This window comes from Geotrypetes seraphini, chromosome 7 (genome assembly GCF_902459505.1).
Source record: "Geotrypetes seraphini chromosome 7, aGeoSer1.1, whole genome shotgun sequence".
In the NCBI taxonomy this organism is placed as follows: Eukaryota; Metazoa; Chordata; class Amphibia; order Gymnophiona; family Dermophiidae; genus Geotrypetes; species Geotrypetes seraphini.
Genome location: NC_047090.1, coordinates 175248213 through 175265833, shown reverse-complemented (window position 1 = coordinate 175265833; position 17621 = coordinate 175248213). Strand labels below are relative to the sequence as shown.

Genomic DNA, 17621 nt, shown 5'->3' with positions numbered 1-17621 from the left:
GAAAATATTTGTGTCCCCTCCCCCACCCCCCACCCTTCAAGTACTTTCCAATCATCTTATACACATTATATACCATATTATAACATATTATGTAAACTTGTTTTCATTACCCACCCCTCCATATGTGCCATAAAGAAGACAACAAAAAAAGAAAAGAAGAAGAGAAAACCTACTATTCATTCACTACAATATTTTGTCAATGGCCCCCATATTTTTATAAATTTAGTATATGTCCCTCTTTGTATTGCTATTGCTCTTTCCATTTTGAATATATGACAAATTGTATTCCACCAAAATGTATAGTTAAGGTTACTATGATTCTTCCAGTTGTTGGTTATATGCTGAATGGCAACCCCTGTCATGACTAATAAAAGCTTGTTATTCTCTGGTGAAATTTGACTTTTTTTCCTCATCATCATTCCAAATAACACGGTATCATATGATAGTGCTACATGCTTTTCCATCAATGTATTAATTTGTGGGCAAATAGCATTCCAAAGGATGCTGATTCATCGTTTTGTTTGGTCCCGTGATCATATGAAGGAGTTCGTTTAATCACATTTGTGGAGGATCTATTTGCACTCAGCACTTGCACTTTATATACTTCATTTTGTGGAATTTTTGCTTCTTTTGTCACTCTGCACTTTGAACTTTTTAGAGCTCTATTTGTCATCTTGGATTTCTTGGAGCCTGCACGCCTTGGAATTCTCGGCTGTTTGTTTTGTTTTATGTGCTTATTTGGACTATTTTGAGATAAGTATTTATTCAGTACTCATTTTATTTAATCTTGATTAGTGAACATTTCTTATGTGTTTATCTTTGCACATGATTATGTTTGTCTTTCATGTGATCATGTTGGTTTGTCTTTTTAAAGAAATATTTTTGATGTTATAATATTAATAAAGTTGAGATATATTTATTTATCATATTAGCTATATATTTATACTGGTGTAGGCATTACTTGAACAATTCACATCAATTTCTGTGTTATTAATGTATTAAGAAGATTTACCGAGAAAGGTTTGCTTGGAGTATATGTATTTAATTATTTGGGAACCCTTGATTTCAGTTTTTGATCTCTCAGGGTTTTGTTGTTTACTGTACCAAATAGTGGCATGAAAGGAACTTAGTTTTTCTTTACTATTTGAGGTAATTAAATCCCCTCAAAAAGTTCCAACGATAGAGAGAAATAATAATATTTTTTAAGGTTCCATCCATCCGTACATTTTTTTGTTTACAACTCGGGTAGTTTGCCTTGTCCCTCTTTAACACTGAATTTTTCTTTATAGAACCGTTTTTCCTGGCTGAACAAGGTCCGGGATTAACAGAGTGGTGATCTTCTACTCCTGAGGAAACTAGATTATAGTGAAACGGGGAAGCTCTGTTAAAGAGCTGAAGATTTGTTGCATTGCACAGTGGATCAACACTACTTTGCTTAAAACAGAGTCTAATTCAGTTGTTTGTCCAATTTTTGGGGGATTATATGGAATCAGACTTTCCATCCTCCCAGTCAATGACAGACTGAACCTCCTTGGTCCATGTCTGCATCCTCATCTGGTTGAGGTGCTACTACCACTGATGCGCTGCTAACAAATGCTGAGGATCCTCACGGGTTCAAATAGGTATGCCACATAAGGCTCACAAACTCCAAAGTGAAGCCTTGTCTTGAAGATCAAGGCAGGAACCCCCTGCCAGTCCTCCTGGGTTCTGCGGCACCTACACGGTTGTGCTTGGCCAACACATTTTCACAGGGTCCTGGACAGGGTTTCTTCTCCTGGGAACATACCTCCTGCAGATCCCCAGCCATGGAGGACTCAGAGGAGGCTAAGCCCAAGGCTCCTGCCCCCTCCCCCTGCATGCTCTGTTGGACACAGGCCATGGACACTTCTCAGCCAGCCAGCCAGCGCTAACCTGGCATGATATAGGGATAATAAGGCTTGAGGAGTCCATTCTCGGCAATTTTAAGCAAAATAGAGGGGTTTTGAAGCAGATGGAGGCCACAGAAAAAAAGACTGTTTAAAATCCAAGATGACTGCCACCAGAAATATCATACCAAAAACAGCCCATGGAGACCTCCCCTGAAGGGAAAATACCACAGGGAAAGCGGTTTCATAGGTGGGGGAATTAGGTTCTGTAGTCAGAAACCTTTAAATTCAACGTTTTGAGGATTCCCCCAAAAAAAGATTTTCCCCATAGGCTACAATAGCCTTATTTACTGTGCCATGTGTGATGCCTGCCTGCTTCAGCATAGGATTTCAGCTGGAATTAATGGAGAAGAAATCTCTTCTGGTTGCCAGTCGGACCAAGGTCAGACTAAGCTTCAACCCCCCAAAAAACACACTGCAAAAGGGGGAGGACCACTGTTAGTCCAGGCCGAGCCAGGAAGAAACCAAACAGCCTGCACTTAAGCTCCTGAGTAAATAAGGAATGCGAGCAGCTATGTAGGGTTTGACCCCTAAGCGCAAAAAATATAAAAGCAAGCTGGCTAGAAAGGTGTCCCTAAGTGCTGATCCTCCTAGCAGCAGACCTCCGCCGCACGGATCTGCGTCTTCTCCCATCGCAGAGATCCCAACAAGTGGGAGCCTCTGGGCACCAAGACTTCAAACACTGAGAAAAATACCTGAAAATAATACAACTTGCTTGCAGAAAACAAAATGAGGGGGCAGAAGCAGCTTCCTGGAAAGGAGGAGGAGTTGAAAAAAATGACTAGTAGTTTTCTGCGAGCAACTTGCAAGTTGAGATACAGAACCCTATCATTTCAGGACCACTACACATAGTGCACTAGAAAGCTCAGTTTTACTACATCTTCTGTGACAGCTAAAACAGGGATGCCAGTGCCCAAACTATTTCTTTGATCCTGTTTCAATGGGAAGGCAGTGATAAACTTCACATTTTCAAATGGTGGCTCAAAAGTAGCATATTGGATTTATCTATTTATGTGGGTTGGACACTGATAGAATCTTTTCTGCCCTAAGCAAAATAAAAATTCCTGTGATTTGCACCCATTGTCCAGAATTTTATTCTGTTTGCCAATTGTAGAAGTATGGAAAATCAAATAATAAACTGTAATTAAACTAAACATTTTAGATGGGCTACTTCTCCAACACAGAAGAGGAGGGACAGAGAAAAATATGCCAGTGCAGAAAGAGCAATGACAAAGTAAAATGAGCTATTTTATTCTGCTGTAAATACTTTCAAATATTTATCTCAAATGTAGAGTGATTAGGAACACCAATTAATGAATCCTATTCAACACTTTCATTAACTCCTTTAACAAGACCTGCTCTCTTTGTTACAGTAATTAATACATATTGAAGCAAATCGGATCAGCATGGCTGAAACTATGATCTAGCTGTACTTTTGCTCTCTAGGAAATATACCATTATAGGTCTCATCCTAGGCATCAGAATGGGAAAAGTCACAATTGCCATGCTTTTACCCTTTATCTTGCCTCTCCTGGGGTGATGACTGTATTTTCTGCCTAAGAGATGTGATGTGGCCATCTGACTATTCGGCAGGGGCGACCTTGATCATCTGTTCATGCTCAAAGCCAGTTGGCTTCCATCTCTTCCAAAAAGGAAGTTTGGAGGAAGAGGAGGGAGCCAGCAGGTCTTGAACATGCATAGATGCTCAAAGCCCTGTGCCAGCCACCTCTTAGGCTGATGACAGAGTTGTTGCCCCAGGGGACCAAGATAAGGGAGTAAATACCTTACTGTGATAGAGAAGAGATATGATGAACGAGGGAAGGAGAATTCCGGACACCATGGGCAGGAGGAGAAGGATGAAGGGAATGAGAGAGATGCTGAAAAGAGAAATGGGAATGCTGGACACAATGGGCATGAGGAAGAAAGGAATATGAGAGATGCTGAAAGGGGGCAGAAGAATGAATAATAATAACAACAGTTTATATACCGCAGGACCGTGAAGTTCTATGCGGTTTACAAAGATTAAAAGATGGTACAAATTAATTGAACTTAATAGAGGTGAAAGAAAGTGGTTAAAAGGTCAAGGGAACCGTTATTGAAGAGAAAGAGATGTACGGGTTAGCTGTCTAGATACTTCAGGAACAAATATGTTTTTAGGCGCTTCCTGAATTCCTCATAAGTAGTGGGCGAAAGCAATTGTTCTAGATCTTTACCCCATAATGCTGCTTGATGTGAGAGAAGGTGTTGATGGTGTTTTTTGAGTTTATATCCTCTAACTGGGGGGAAACGAAGTTCGAATGTGAGCTTCTCTTAATCTTGTTGGCTTAAAAGGAGAAAAGGTCAGTTATGTATTTAGGGGCTAGACCGAATAGCACAGTTACTTACCGTAACAGGTGTTATCCAGGGACAGCAGGCAGATATTCTTGACTGATGGGTGACGGCACCGACGGAGCCCCGGTACGGACACTTTTAGAGTGATTGCACTCTAAGAACTTGGAAAGTTCTAGAGACCGCACCGCGCATGCGCGAGTGCCTTCCCGCCCGACCCCGACGCGCGGTCCCTCAGTTAAGATAAGCCAGCTAAGAAGCCAACCCGGGGAGGTGGGTGGGACGCAAGAATATCTGCCTGCTGTCCCTGGATAACACCTGTTACGGTAAGTAACTGTGCTTTATCCCAGGACAAGCAGGCAGCATATTCTTGACTGATGGGTGACCTCCAAGCTAACAAAAAGAGGGATGGAGGGAAGGTTGGCCATTAGGAAAACAAATTTTGTAAAACAGATTGGCCGAAATGTCCATCCCGTCTGGAGAAAGCATCCAGACAATAATGAGATGTAAAAGTATGGACTGAGGACCACGTAGCAGCTTTGCAGATTTCCTCAATGGGCGTGGAACGGAGGAAAGCTACAGATGCTGCCATAGCTCTAATTCTATGTGCCGTGACAGAACCTTCCAGTGTCAGTCCGGACTGAGCATAGCAGAATGAAATGCACGCAGCAAGCCAATTAGATAGTGTGCGCTTAGAAACAGGACGTCCCAATTTATTCGGGTCAAAGGACAGAAAAAGTTGGGGAGATGATCTGTGGGGCTTAGTACGGTCTAAATAGTAAGCTAAAGCCCGCTTACAGTCCAAAGTATGAAGAGCCTGTTCCCCGGAATGAGAGTGAGGTTTAGGGAAAAAAACAGGTAGTACAATAGATTGGTTGAGATGGAACTCAGAAACAACCTTAGGGAGAAACTTTGGATGTGTACGTAGAACCACCTTGTCGTGATGAAAGACAGTGAAAGGTGGATCAGAAACTAGTGCATGTAGCTCACTGACCCTCCTGGCAGAGGTGAGAGCAATAAGAAAAAGTACCTTCCAAGTGAGAAACTTGAAAGAGGCAGTAGCCAAGGGTTCAAATGGAGGCTTCATCAAGGCGGAGAGAACCACGTTCAGATCCCAGATCACCGGAGGTGCTTTGAGAGGTGGTTTCAGATTGAAAAGACCTCGCATGAATCTGGAGACCAGGGGATGAGCTGAAAGGAGTTTCCCCTGGACTGGCTCATGAAAAGCCGTAATGGCACTGAGATGAACTCTGATGGAAGTAGACTTGAGACCAGAAGTAGACAGAGAAAGCAGATAATCCAATAGAGGTTCCACAGCAAGAGACCTGGGGTCATGATGATGTAGGAGACACCAAGAAGAAAACCTCGTCCACTTTTGATGGTAACATTGTAGAGTGGCTGGTTTCCTGGAGGCGTCCAGGATGGAGCGAACAGGCTGAGATAACAAAGAATCAGTTGAAGTCAGCCCGAGAGATACCAAGCTGTCAGGTGCAGAGATTGCAGGTTGGGATGGAGGAGGGTTTCCTGATCTTGTGTAAGCAGAGATGGAAACAGTGGAAGTAGAAATGGATCCCTGGAACTGAGTTGAAGTAGAAGGGAGAACCAATGCTGTCTGGGCCACCGTGGTGCAATCAGGATCATGGTGGCTCGTTCCCTCTTTAGTTTGAACAAGGTCCGAAGCATGAGAGGCAGAGGAGGGAAAGCATAAAGGAACAGATTGGACCAATCCAGAAGAAATGCATCCGCTGCCAGACGGTGAGGAGAGTAAAGTCTGGAGCAGAATTGGGGCAACTGATGATTGTGAGGAGCTGCAAAAAGGTCCACCTGAGGAGTGCCCCATTGTGCAAAGATGGACTGTAGAGTCGATGGGTCGAGAGTCCATTCGTGGGGTTGGAGAACTCTGCTGAGCTTGTCCGCTAAGTAGTTCTGTTCCCCTTGAATATAAATTGCTTTCAGGAATAAGCGGCGCGAGGATGCCCAAGACCAGATTCTCTGGGCTTCCTGGCATAAGAGGCGAGAGCCCGTTCCCCCTTGCTTGTTGATGTAGTACATAGCCACCTGGTTGTCTGTGCAAATTAGAAGGACTTGAGGAAATAGAAGGTGTTGGAAGGCCTTGAGGGCATAGAACATTGCCCTGAGTTCCAGGAAATTGATGTGATGCTTCTTTTCCTGAGGAGTCCAAAGGCCCTGAGTTTGGAACTCGTTCAGATGGGCTCCCCATGCATAAGGGGAGGCGTCGGTGGTGATGACCAGATGATGAGGAGGCAGATGGAACAGAAGGCCCCTGGAGAGATTTGAGGATATCAACCACCATTGCAGAGACTGACGAAGAGACGATGTCACAGATATGTGACGTGAGCAAGAGTCTGTCGCTTGAGACCACTGGAGAGCCAGGGTCCATTGAGGAGTGCGCAGGTGAAGCCGTGCCAGGGGTGTGACATGAACTGTGGAGGCCATGTGACCCAAGAGAATCATCATCTGCTTTGCAGAAATGGAGTGCTGGGACAGCACCTGCTGACAGAGCGATTGGAGGTTGTGAAGACGGTTGTCCGGCAAGAAGGCTCTCATCTGGACCGTGTCCAGTACCGCTCCAATGAATTGAAGTCTCCGCGTAGGAAGAAGGTGAGACTTGGGTATATTGATTTCGAACCCCAGGAGTTGTAGAAAAAAGATGGTCTGGTTGGTGGCCAGAAGAACAGTCTGAGATGAAATGGCCTTGATTAACCAATCGTCCAGGTAGGGAAAAACCTGAAGGTGGTGGGAGCGTAGAAATGCTGCCACCACTACCAGACATTTTGTGAACACTCTTGGAGAGGAGGCAAGACCGAAGGGGAGCACTCTGTATTGGTAATGACAGTGATTTATCATGAAGCGAAGGTACTGTCTGGAGGCCGGATGAATTGGAATGTGAGTGTAGGCCTCTTTGAGATCGAGAGAGCATAGCCAGTCGTTGTGATCGAGGAGAGGATAAAGCGTAGCTAGAGATAGCATCTTGAATTTTTCTTTGACCAAACATTTGTTGAGATCTCGCAGATCTAGAATTGGTCTGAGGTCTCCTGTTTTCTTGGGGACTAGAAAATACCGGGAGTAGAATCCTTGCCCTCTTTGGTCCAGAGGAACTTCCTCTATGGCGTTTAGAAGTAGGAGGGACTGAACCTCCTGACAAAGGAGGGCAGATTGAGGAGTGTGCAAAGCAGACTCTTTTGGTAGACTTTGGCCCGGAAGGGTGTGAAAGTTGAGAGAGTAGCCGTGGCGGATGATGTTGAGGACCCACTGGTCCGAAGTGATAACTTCCCACCGGCTGAGAAAGAAAGACAGTCGTCCTCCTATCGGTTGAGGGAGGAGAGGAGATGGTTGAACGCTGGCTATGCCCTCTAGGATCAAGTCAAAAGGGCTGAGTCGATTTTTGTGGAGGAGGCTGCTTAGCTGGTTGTTGCTGCTGAGGTCTAGGTGTTTGCCGCTGCTGTTGACGCTGCCTCCTAGGTTGCTGAGTGGAAGGCTGCAAGGGGCGAGCCACAAAACGCCGCTGATAGGCCGTTTGCTGTCTGAATGGCCGTGAAGGTGGAGGTTTCTTCTTGGTCTTAAGAAGGGTATCCCAGCGGGTTTCATGAGCCGAGAGCTTCTGGGTCGTTGAGTCCATAGAATCTCCGAATAGCTCATCCCCTAAACATGGGGCATTAGCCAACCGGTCTTGATGATTAACATCAAGCTCAGAGACTCTGAGCCAAGCCAAACGGCGCATGGCCACAGAAATGGCTGTTGCTCTAGAGGTAAGCTCAAAAGTGTCATATATAGACCTTACCATGAATTTCCTAAGCTGGAAAAGAGCTGAAGAGCACTGATGGAAAGCCTCACGATTCCCCACAGGAAGGTACTGCTCAAAGGAAGCCATGGTGGTAAGGAGATGCTTTAAATAAAATGAAAAATGAAAAGCATAGTTACCAGAACGATTAGCAAGCATCGCATTCTGGTAAAGTCGCTTACCAAATTTGTCCATGGCTTTACCCTCTCTGCCAGGAGGGACAGAAGCATAGACACTAGCTCCTAAGGACTTCTTGAGGGTGGATTCTACAAGAAGAGACTCATGAGAGAGCTGTGGTTTATCAAAACCAGGAATAGGGATTACTTTATAAAGGGAATCCAATTTGCGAGGGGCTCCCGGGATGGTAAGAGGAGTCTCCAGATTCTTGTAAAAGGTCTCCCTCAGGATGTCATGTAAAGGGAGTTTCAAGAATTCCTTTGGAGGCTGGTCAAAATCAAGAGCGTCCAAGAAAGCTTTGGACTTTTTAGACTCAGCCTCCAATGGAATGGAAAGAGATTCACACATATCTCTTAAAAAAGAAGAGAAAGAGGTGGAATCAGGTTTGGAGGAAATATCCTGCAGAACAGGCTCGTCCTCCTCTGATGAACACTCCCCTTCTGACTGAAGAGGTTCTTCAGACTCGCCCCACAGATCAGGGTCTCGAACATGGGGACCACGGTCCCGAGACTCAGGGGTGGATGGTTCTCGGTGTCGGGACTTCTGTACCGACTTACCCGACCTCACCGACGCGGTACCGGGCGATGTTATCGGTCGCACCGGAGCCGATGTCTGTACCGATTGGTGATGAGACCTAGGCTCCGGTGCGAGGACAGGCATCGATGCCGATGAGGTCAAGTGTACCGGTACCGAAGGAGTGGATGGTGACAATACTGGCTGTTCCACGATCGGTACCGGTTGCTCAGTGGGGACCGATACCGGAGGGCTCGGTGTCAGGAGAGCTGGAAGGAGTTGTTTGAGCTGTTCCTTCAGCTGTACCTGCAAGATGGCCGCAATGCGATCATCAAGGGAGGGCACCGGTACCGCTTTTTTCTTCTGCGGTACCTGTGGTGCCGCTCGACGCCCCGGAGATGAGGAGCCCGATGTCGAGGGACTCACCTCAATAGGGGCGGAGCGCTTCCGCTGGCGCCTCACGGTCGGCAGGATTGGACTCTCTGCAATGGAGACCGGAGGACGTTCCAGCGGGGAAGGCTTCTTAGCCGGCTTACCTGCATGCTGCGACGCCGACGCGGTATCGCGTGGCGTCGATGAGGTGGGTGCCGACGAAACAGGTACCGAGACCGGCGCCGAAGACGCGGGGTCGGACATGTCGGTGCCGAAAAGCAGTCTCTGCTGTATCTCTCGATTTTTGAGAGTCCGCTTTTTCAAAGTGGCACAGCGGGTGCAGGTAGAGGCCTGATGTTCCGGACCCAGACACTGAAGGCACCAGTTGTGCGGGTCTGTAAGGGAAATAGGCCGTGCACACCGCTGGCACTTCTTGAACCCGGGCTGGGGGGGCATGAACGTAAAAACGGCTTCTGCCAAATCGAAGGCCGAGGCCTCGATGATGGCAGTAGGCCCCGCCGGGTCAAATCAAGAAACTTGACAAAAACAAGAGAAATTTTTTTTTTTTTTTTTTTTAAAAGAAAGAAAAACGGAAGGGCAAAAAGAACCCGAAAAAGTTTACGCGAGCGGGAAGGCGAATGAAAAAATATTTCAACAGCCGTTGAAAATGCGACTTCTTAGCTCCGCGGAAACTAAGAAACTGAGGGACCGCGCGTCGGGGTCGGGCGGGAAGGCACTCGCGCATGCGCGGTGCGGTCTCTAGAACTTTCCAAGTTCTTAGAGTGCAATCACTCTAAAAGTGTCCGTACCGGGGCTCCGTCGGTGCCGTCACCCATCAGTCAAGAATATGCTGCCTGCTTGTCCTGGGATAAAGTACTTTAAAGCAGAGGCAGGCGAACTTAAACTTTACGCGTGCCTCCATCGGTAACCAGTGCAGCTGTCGGTAGTAAGGTGTCACGTGATCAAACTTCTTCAGCCCAACAATTAGTCTGACCGCTGCATTTTGCATTAATTGTAAACGTCGCATATTCTTTTGGGAAATTGCTAAATAGGCGATGTTAGAATAATCAAGTTGACTCAGTACGAGGGATTGTACCAGGATTCTGAATGCCGACATATCAAAATATGCTCTAATGGATTGAAGTTTCCAGAGAGTGAAAAAACCCTTTGTGATTAAGGAGTCTACTTGGTTTTTCTAAGTTAGGCATTGATCCAGTGTTACACCCAATACCTTCATAGTAGTCTGAAAAGGGTAACTAAGTTTATTGATGCATAGTGGTATTTTGGTGTCAAGCGGATGTGGCGAAGCGACGAAGAATTTTGTTTTTTCTGAATTAAGTTTTAGCTTGAAGTCAGTCATCCATTGCTCCATCAAATTTATAATATAATAATAATAACTTTATTCTTCTATACCGCCATAATCTTGCGACTTCTAGGCGGTTTATAACTGAAGAGAGCTGGATAATCAGCAACTTACAGTATGCAGATAGAGAAATTACAGTATACAGAATCTTAGATATGCAGCAATTATAATATACAGTTTGTTTAGAAATTCAGAGAGGTTCTTTTTGATAAAGTGGTGAATTACATAATACTGTTTATTTAGAATTTAGTGCTTCTGATGCCTTGGGAGTAATTTCCGAGAGTTAGCAAATGGGATGATGATCATAAGTTGTCTGCGTAACTGAATAATTTTATCCCCAGCTGGGTTAATTGCACACCTAGAGAGGACATGTAGACATTGAAAAGCAATGTGGATAGCGGTGACCCTTGCGGTACACCAGATGGATTGCTCCAGTATCGGAGAGATCATAATTGAAACGTACTTGATAGGTACGGGACGTAAAGAAGCCGCAAAACCAGTTCAACACCTCTTCCCTGATACCAACAGCATCTAGACATTGTAGCATTTTCCCATGGTCCACTAGGTCAAAGGCAGAGCTCATATCAAATTGCATGATCAGGGCATTGAGGCCCTTGCTGAACAATAGACGCAGATTATCTAAGATAGACGCAATTACTGTCTCCGTACTGAACAAAGGTCTAAAACCGGATTGAGTTTCATGTAAGAGAGAGAACTGATCAAGATATTCCATCAATTGGGTATGTACCAATCCCTCCATGATTTTTACAATAAATGGAATGGATGCTACTGGTCTATAGTTGGTTACCAGTGCTGATGATTCTTTACTATTTTTTGGAATTGGGGTTATTATTTTGTGACCGTTATTAGTGAGGAACTTCCTATTTTTTAGGTTATGGGCTAAGTAGTACAGCAAAGATAGTTTAAATTCTAATGGCGCCGCTTTCATGATTTCCAGGGGACATGAGTCCAGAACGCAGTGTGATTTAGAGTATTTGTTATATAGTTTGATATAATTATTCCACTCTAAATCTTGAAAGGAACTCCAGATTATGTCTGCTGGTATTTCATTTCCTTGTGTGTTAGCTATTTGATGATCACTAGGGTCAATTGTTGAACAGTTGTTTCTTAGGTTTTTAATTTTTGAATCGAAATGCTGTGCTATATCATTTGCTGATGGTAGATTAATATTGTGTACGAGTTGAGTGTAGCGTGTGGTGTCAAATAAATTTGTAACCAAGTTGAACAGCTCTTTTGTATTGATTCCTTGTGAACCGGTGCAAGATAAGCTGATTTTAGTAGAGTAGAATGCTTTACGTTTGTCTTTTATCAGTTTGTAGATTTTTATGTTAGATCTCCATTTGTTACTGTCTGCCAATTCTCCTGTTTTCTTACAAATTCTTTCCAGTCGTCTTACTAGTTGTTTCATTTTTAGAAGTTCAATGTCAAACCATTTGTTATATTTATTTGCGCTGCTTTTGCTATTTCGTTTAGGGCAATTTCATCTAAAATGGATGTGCTAGTTTTCATCCAGTGATCCCAGAAATTGACCCCTTCACCTAGCTTTGCTTGTAGTTCATATTGTGACCAATATTCTTCTGGATTAATATAACCTCTTGTGTGATGTTCTCTTTTTATCCTCGGATGTGTTTTAGATTTTAAACGAGTCCAGATTAGCTTGAAATAATAAGAAAAATGGTCAGACCAGATATCGTGATACCAGGTGCCATCAGGTAGAGAGATGGCAGGGTCTAAAATTTCCTTTGTGGACATGGCTACCACATCTAAGTGATGGCCTTTTTCATGTGTTTGTGTGGGTGAAGGGAGATTGTAATTAAGTAGGGATAGAAAGTTTTTAGTCTTTTGTATCTGGATTGTCCTCTTCATCTAGGTGTATGTTTATGTCTCCTGCGATGATATTGTAGGAAGGACTAACTGAATTATGTAGATGAATTATGTAGAACAAATTCACAGAAGTCTTCTTTGGCTTTTGGCCAGCTTTTCAGTGGGACATAGAATAATATGCACGATAGGGATTCTTTTAGTTTATTGTTACTGATTTTACAGGCTAAAATTTCTAGTTGATTGGTTATTTTTGAATCCAATAGTTCGAACTCAAATCCTTCCTTAAGAATAATTGCTAATCCTCCTCCTTTTTTACCCTCACGGTTTAGCGTGAGGATTTTAAAATTATCTGGTAGAAGAATGATGGACAACATGCGCAAGAGGGGGAAACGGAGTGAGAGAGATGCTGAAGAGGGAAAGGGAAAAGGAAGGAGATATGCTGAACATCGTGAACAAAAGGAGGAAAAGGGAAGACGAGTGAAAGAGAGAGGTGCTGGAGGCTACTGGAAATGGGGGAATGAGGAAAACAGAGAGATACTGGAGACTATGGGGGAATTTGAGAGGAAGGAGAGAAATGTGGAGGTTATGGGGCAGAGAAGAGAGGAAAGGCCGAGATACTAGAGACAAAGGGGGGGGGGAGATGAAGGCGAGAGATACTGGACACTATAAGAATGGTAGGGAGAATTTGGGGGTAGAATTAGGAGCAGAGCTTGGGTATCCCAAACAAAAAAACTTCTGCTGCTCCTGGGCCCGATTACTAAGATGTTTTCTCACAGGTACAGAATGGGAACAAACACTGAAGATTTTCCAATCCTAGTACTTTCCTGATAGCTCTCTTTCACTGCCATACCTCATTCTGGAGGGCAGTGCTCTCCATCTGCTTTTGTTTGAGTGCCACCATGACTTGGTCTCTCTCATGCTGGAAGAGAACAGCTTTTTCTTGCATTGACCGCACTTCATTTAGCAGATGGTTCAACTCCCCTGTCTTGCCCTTTATTTAAAAAAAAAAAAAAAAAAAAACACACACACACAAAAAAAAATCCAAGTTATTTACACTCTCAAATACTAAAGCTAAGAGGCTCCAATATTTTGAAAAATACGCTGTGTGACAAGCAATTTATAAGTACATATTGCTAGATAAGGCAGTTTACATGCTTTTTAAGATTACACTGTATATAATCCAAGATTTCACATAAGTTAATAAAAATAAAAACACAAAATAATTTAAACATTTTTATTAAACTACATCCCATTCCTCGAATTCTATTCTGACTTGAAAAAACAAGAGCGTTAACATCTTAAAGCTAGTCAAGAAGCTTAAGGTATTTTTTTTGTTTAAATTTGTTAACATTCATTTCTTTGTACTCAATCCAAGGTTTTATAAAACATCTAATTTTTTACCAAACATAAGATAAATCGTTTTTGTATTTCACTAAAAGATATTATTTTGTCATTTTACTGTACCAGTTCAGAGTGCTGGAGGGAGGGGGGATGACTCCTAGTGGTACCACCACAAGACTACAGCTAGGGCTAGCGGCAACATTTTGGATAACAGTGCATAACCCAGGCAGCAGCAATGAGACTGCCACAAGAACCACTGTAGACCCTCATGTAGATTAGAAGGGCTCGATCAGGGCAGGAGGTTCAGGGTATGAAGTTCTGACAGCTGTGGGGATTGGGTCAGGAGATATCAGGGAGGGGGACCGCCACAGAAGTTCTTTCTTTATTTTTCAGTGGGGCTTACCTGTTCCTTTTCTTTCAGTAGTTGTTCAAGAGCAGAGGCTTTTTCTTTCATAGTGTGGGATTCAAATTCCTTCTCTTTTAGCATCACTGAGAACTGCATATTGGTTTCCTGCAGTGCTCTGAATTCAGTATCCTTCTCCCTGCTCTTTGCCATGATTCTGTCATTTTCTTCCTTAAGCTTATTAATGTCCAATTCCAGAATCATAGTTCTTTCTTTAAGGTTAGTCACAGCCTGTTTCAGAAGTTCATTTTCATTTGCTTTGCTTGTAAGGTTCTCACTTACTGAGTTTAACTTATCCCCTTTTGATTTGATTAAGAGGTCTTTTTCCCTAAGTGATTTCTGGAAGGTATCCAATTTCTCCTTCATCTGCCTGATCTCTGAAGCACTCTCTTCTTGATCTTTTCGTCCTAGATCAGAGGATGCAACCATAGAATCAGCCAGCCTTTGATTGTTCTCTTGAAGAGTTCTTATGATTGCATTTTTTTCTTGCAACAGTTTTTTCAGCTGCTCTTGGTCTTCCTGAAGTGTATTACTATTATTGCTATGACTTCCAGGAGGGGCATCATTGAAAGACGAGGACAGTAGAACAGTAGATTCCTCTGTTGCAGGCTGTACCAGTTCAAGTTTCCCCAGAAGAAGATTTTTTGTGCTGTGAAGCTGCCCTATGCTGTGCTGAACTTGACTCAATTCCTGGCTCAAGCTTTTCAGCTTGGATTCATTCTGCTCATAACCTTGAATCAAGTTATTGTAGTCCATCTGTAATTTACAGTTGCTATCACTGTCAAAGGAAACTTGTCCCTGAAGCTTATGGAGTTGCTCCTGAAGATGAGCTGATTCATGCTGCATGTTCTGCACAGTCGTTATCACCTGCTGCTTCCACTCTTCCATTTTCTTTACCTGTTGCTTTAACTTGTCCCGCTCCTGTAACAGCTGCTCAAATTGGTTGCTGTTAACACCTCCTGAATCACTGCTACCACCTCCACTGGATGTCTGCAAGACCATCACCAAAGTTTGGCATTTTTGACTCAAAGCGTCTATTTCAATGTCGCGCTCTCGAATGATACGGGATAGATTCTGAATAGTCTCTCTGAACATTTCCTGGCTGCTATTTTCCTGCTTAATGGACAATTTTTGGTTCGCTTCTTGTAGCTTCTGCAGGGCTGCTTCTTTGGCAGCTACAATGTCCATGATTTTATGATAATCTGTTTTTAATTGACTGTTTTCTCTTGTCTTTTCACTCAAAACTGCCAACACCTGTTCCCTTTCAGTAGCATGGGCTTGTAACTGCTGCTGTAAGTAAACAACATCCTGTAGATAAGATCCAGCGGGAACTCTTGCATGAAGAGACTTTATTTCTAGGTCTTTCTGCTGAATGATCTGTGTGAGCTTGCCCACTTCAAGTTTGGACAACTGGTCAATCTGCTTTGTTAGAGTCAAGTTCTTTTCATTTAGAAGTTTAATCTCCGTTTCTTTCTCTTTAATGCCCTTGACCAGTTTTTCAATTTCTACTTTAGAGAAGTCATGTTTTTCATGACCATTTTCTCCATTGACACTCTGAGCTTTGGTATCGTGAAAAATGACAGATGAGTCTGTGTGAATGACCCTGTCTTCTTTCTGCAACTGAGTTTTCATTAGCTCATTTGTTTCTCTCAGACTGTTAATTTCTTCATCTTTCTCTGTGAGAAGTTTCTCATATGTGATAACCATCTGCTCTTGTTGAGATTTAGCCTCATCTCCCTCCTTTCTCTGTGCCTGAAAAGACCACTGAAGTTGCATAATATTATGATTAAGTTCTTCAATTGTCTCTTTTTTACATTTCAGTTCTTCTTCCTGATTACTCTTTGCTGCACTCAGATGTGATATTTCAGTTTCAAGCTCAGTTATGATATCTAGAGTCTTAGGCTCTGTTACTGGTTGAGATCGACTTTGCTGTTCTTTCAGGCGTTCAATTTCTTCCTTAAGGTGATTGTTTTCTTCCTTCATTACTGCAAGAGTTCTTTCCTTTTCTTCTAGGTTTCGTTTTAAAAACTCAGACTCCTTACAAGCCTTACTATTATTTTCAAGTTGTTCTTGTAATTCTGAAATTTGTTTGGTTAGTTTCTCTACAAACTTCTCTTTTTCTTTTATTAACTCAGTCAATTGCTTCTGACCAGCCAAACTTGAGGTCAACATCTCCTTTGTTTCTTCATGGTCCGCTTCCACCTGCTCAATATTCCTTTTGGCTTCTGCCAATTGGAAATCTCTCTCTTTGTTGAGTTTAATAAGACGCTCATGTTCTGATTGTAAAGCAGTGGTACTCAAATTGCGAGCGTTTGATAGTTCCTCAATAGTTTGTTCATATTTGTGTGCTTGTTCCACCAGCCTTGCTTCAACCTGGTTCAACTCTGTCTCCAGCTGTCTTCTCTCCATTCTCAAGGCCTCCAACATAGTGTCTCTCTCCAAGGAATCTTTACTCTTTGCAAAAACAGTTTCTTGCAATTGTAACTTTATTTCATCATTGGTCATCATTAGCTTTTCATTGTCAATCTTAAGATCATGGACTGTTTTTTCTAACTTCTCATTTCTCTCTCTATTTTCTGACATGTCTTTATTTAGTTTCAGAATCTGTGCTTCTCTTTCTTGGACCCTCTGATCTTGATTGCTACCACTCAATTCTTGCTTAGCTGAATTTGTTAACTCATTTCTGGCTATGTGTATTTCTTCTTCTAATTGTTTCAGATTTTTTTTACATTCTGTATTTTCTTTCTTCAAATCAGAATTATAGGCATGGGATTTCTTTAATTGATCTCCTAGATCCTTAACCTTATCTAAAAGTTGCTGCTTATTCATGTGTAAATCGTTCAGTGCAAATGCACTCTGGCTTAGCTTCTCTTTCTGTAATTCCAGTTCTTTATTCATATCCAACTTGTCAGCTTCAAGCTTCAATGATTTCTTTTTTTCACATTCTAAGTCATGTTTCATCTGGTTGATAGTACTCTCTGCTTCAGTACGCTGCTTTGACAGCTGATCTTTCAATGTGATCATATGCTGAAACACAAAAAATTATCATCTTGAACATTTGAAATAACAAATGTGATTTAACTTTTACTATTTTGCAACAGGAAGAAAAGAAAGGTTTTTCCCCAAAAAGAATGTACTAACACAAAACAAATACCATGCAATGATGACTAATTTAGTATCCAGTTATGACAAGACAGTTATATAAAATATCATAATGGCTATAAGATCATCACACCCTGATGTTTCCATGAGAGAGGATGAGGAATCCCTGCATACACAATTTCTGGAGTAATTACAGGCCACTTACAGGCCTATTTATTTTGAAATGGTTTAAATATGTAGTATTTGGTTTTTCATATGTGCATTCCACTACAGTATGTAGAAACTGTTTTAATTATGTCATACTTATGATTTTAAGTTTTATTTTTTTGTATTTGTAATACTGGTAGAACCCAGACACCTTGGTTTTGAGGCTTTGAGCCAGAGCCCAAAGCGGATTGCAAACAATTAGCAACAGGGGACTAAGGGCTCCTTTTACAAAGGTGTGCTAGC

General features: G+C 42.7%; 1 protein-coding gene across 2 annotated transcripts in view; it reads right to left on the bottom strand.

The window, feature by feature from the left end:
* Nucleotides 1-17621, bottom strand: part of TRIP11 (thyroid hormone receptor interactor 11) — a 153623-nt gene that overhangs the window by 81488 nt on the left and 54514 nt on the right. For both annotated transcript variants that reach the window (XM_033951325.1, XM_033951326.1), the window contains exons 11-12: nt 14070-17096; nt 13176-13316 (exon numbers count right to left, since the gene is read on the bottom strand). In XM_033951325.1, coding sequence (XP_033807216.1) covers nt 13176-13316; nt 14070-17096 — 3168 coding nt within the window. The remainder of the gene's footprint in view (nt 1-13175; nt 13317-14069; nt 17097-17621) is intronic.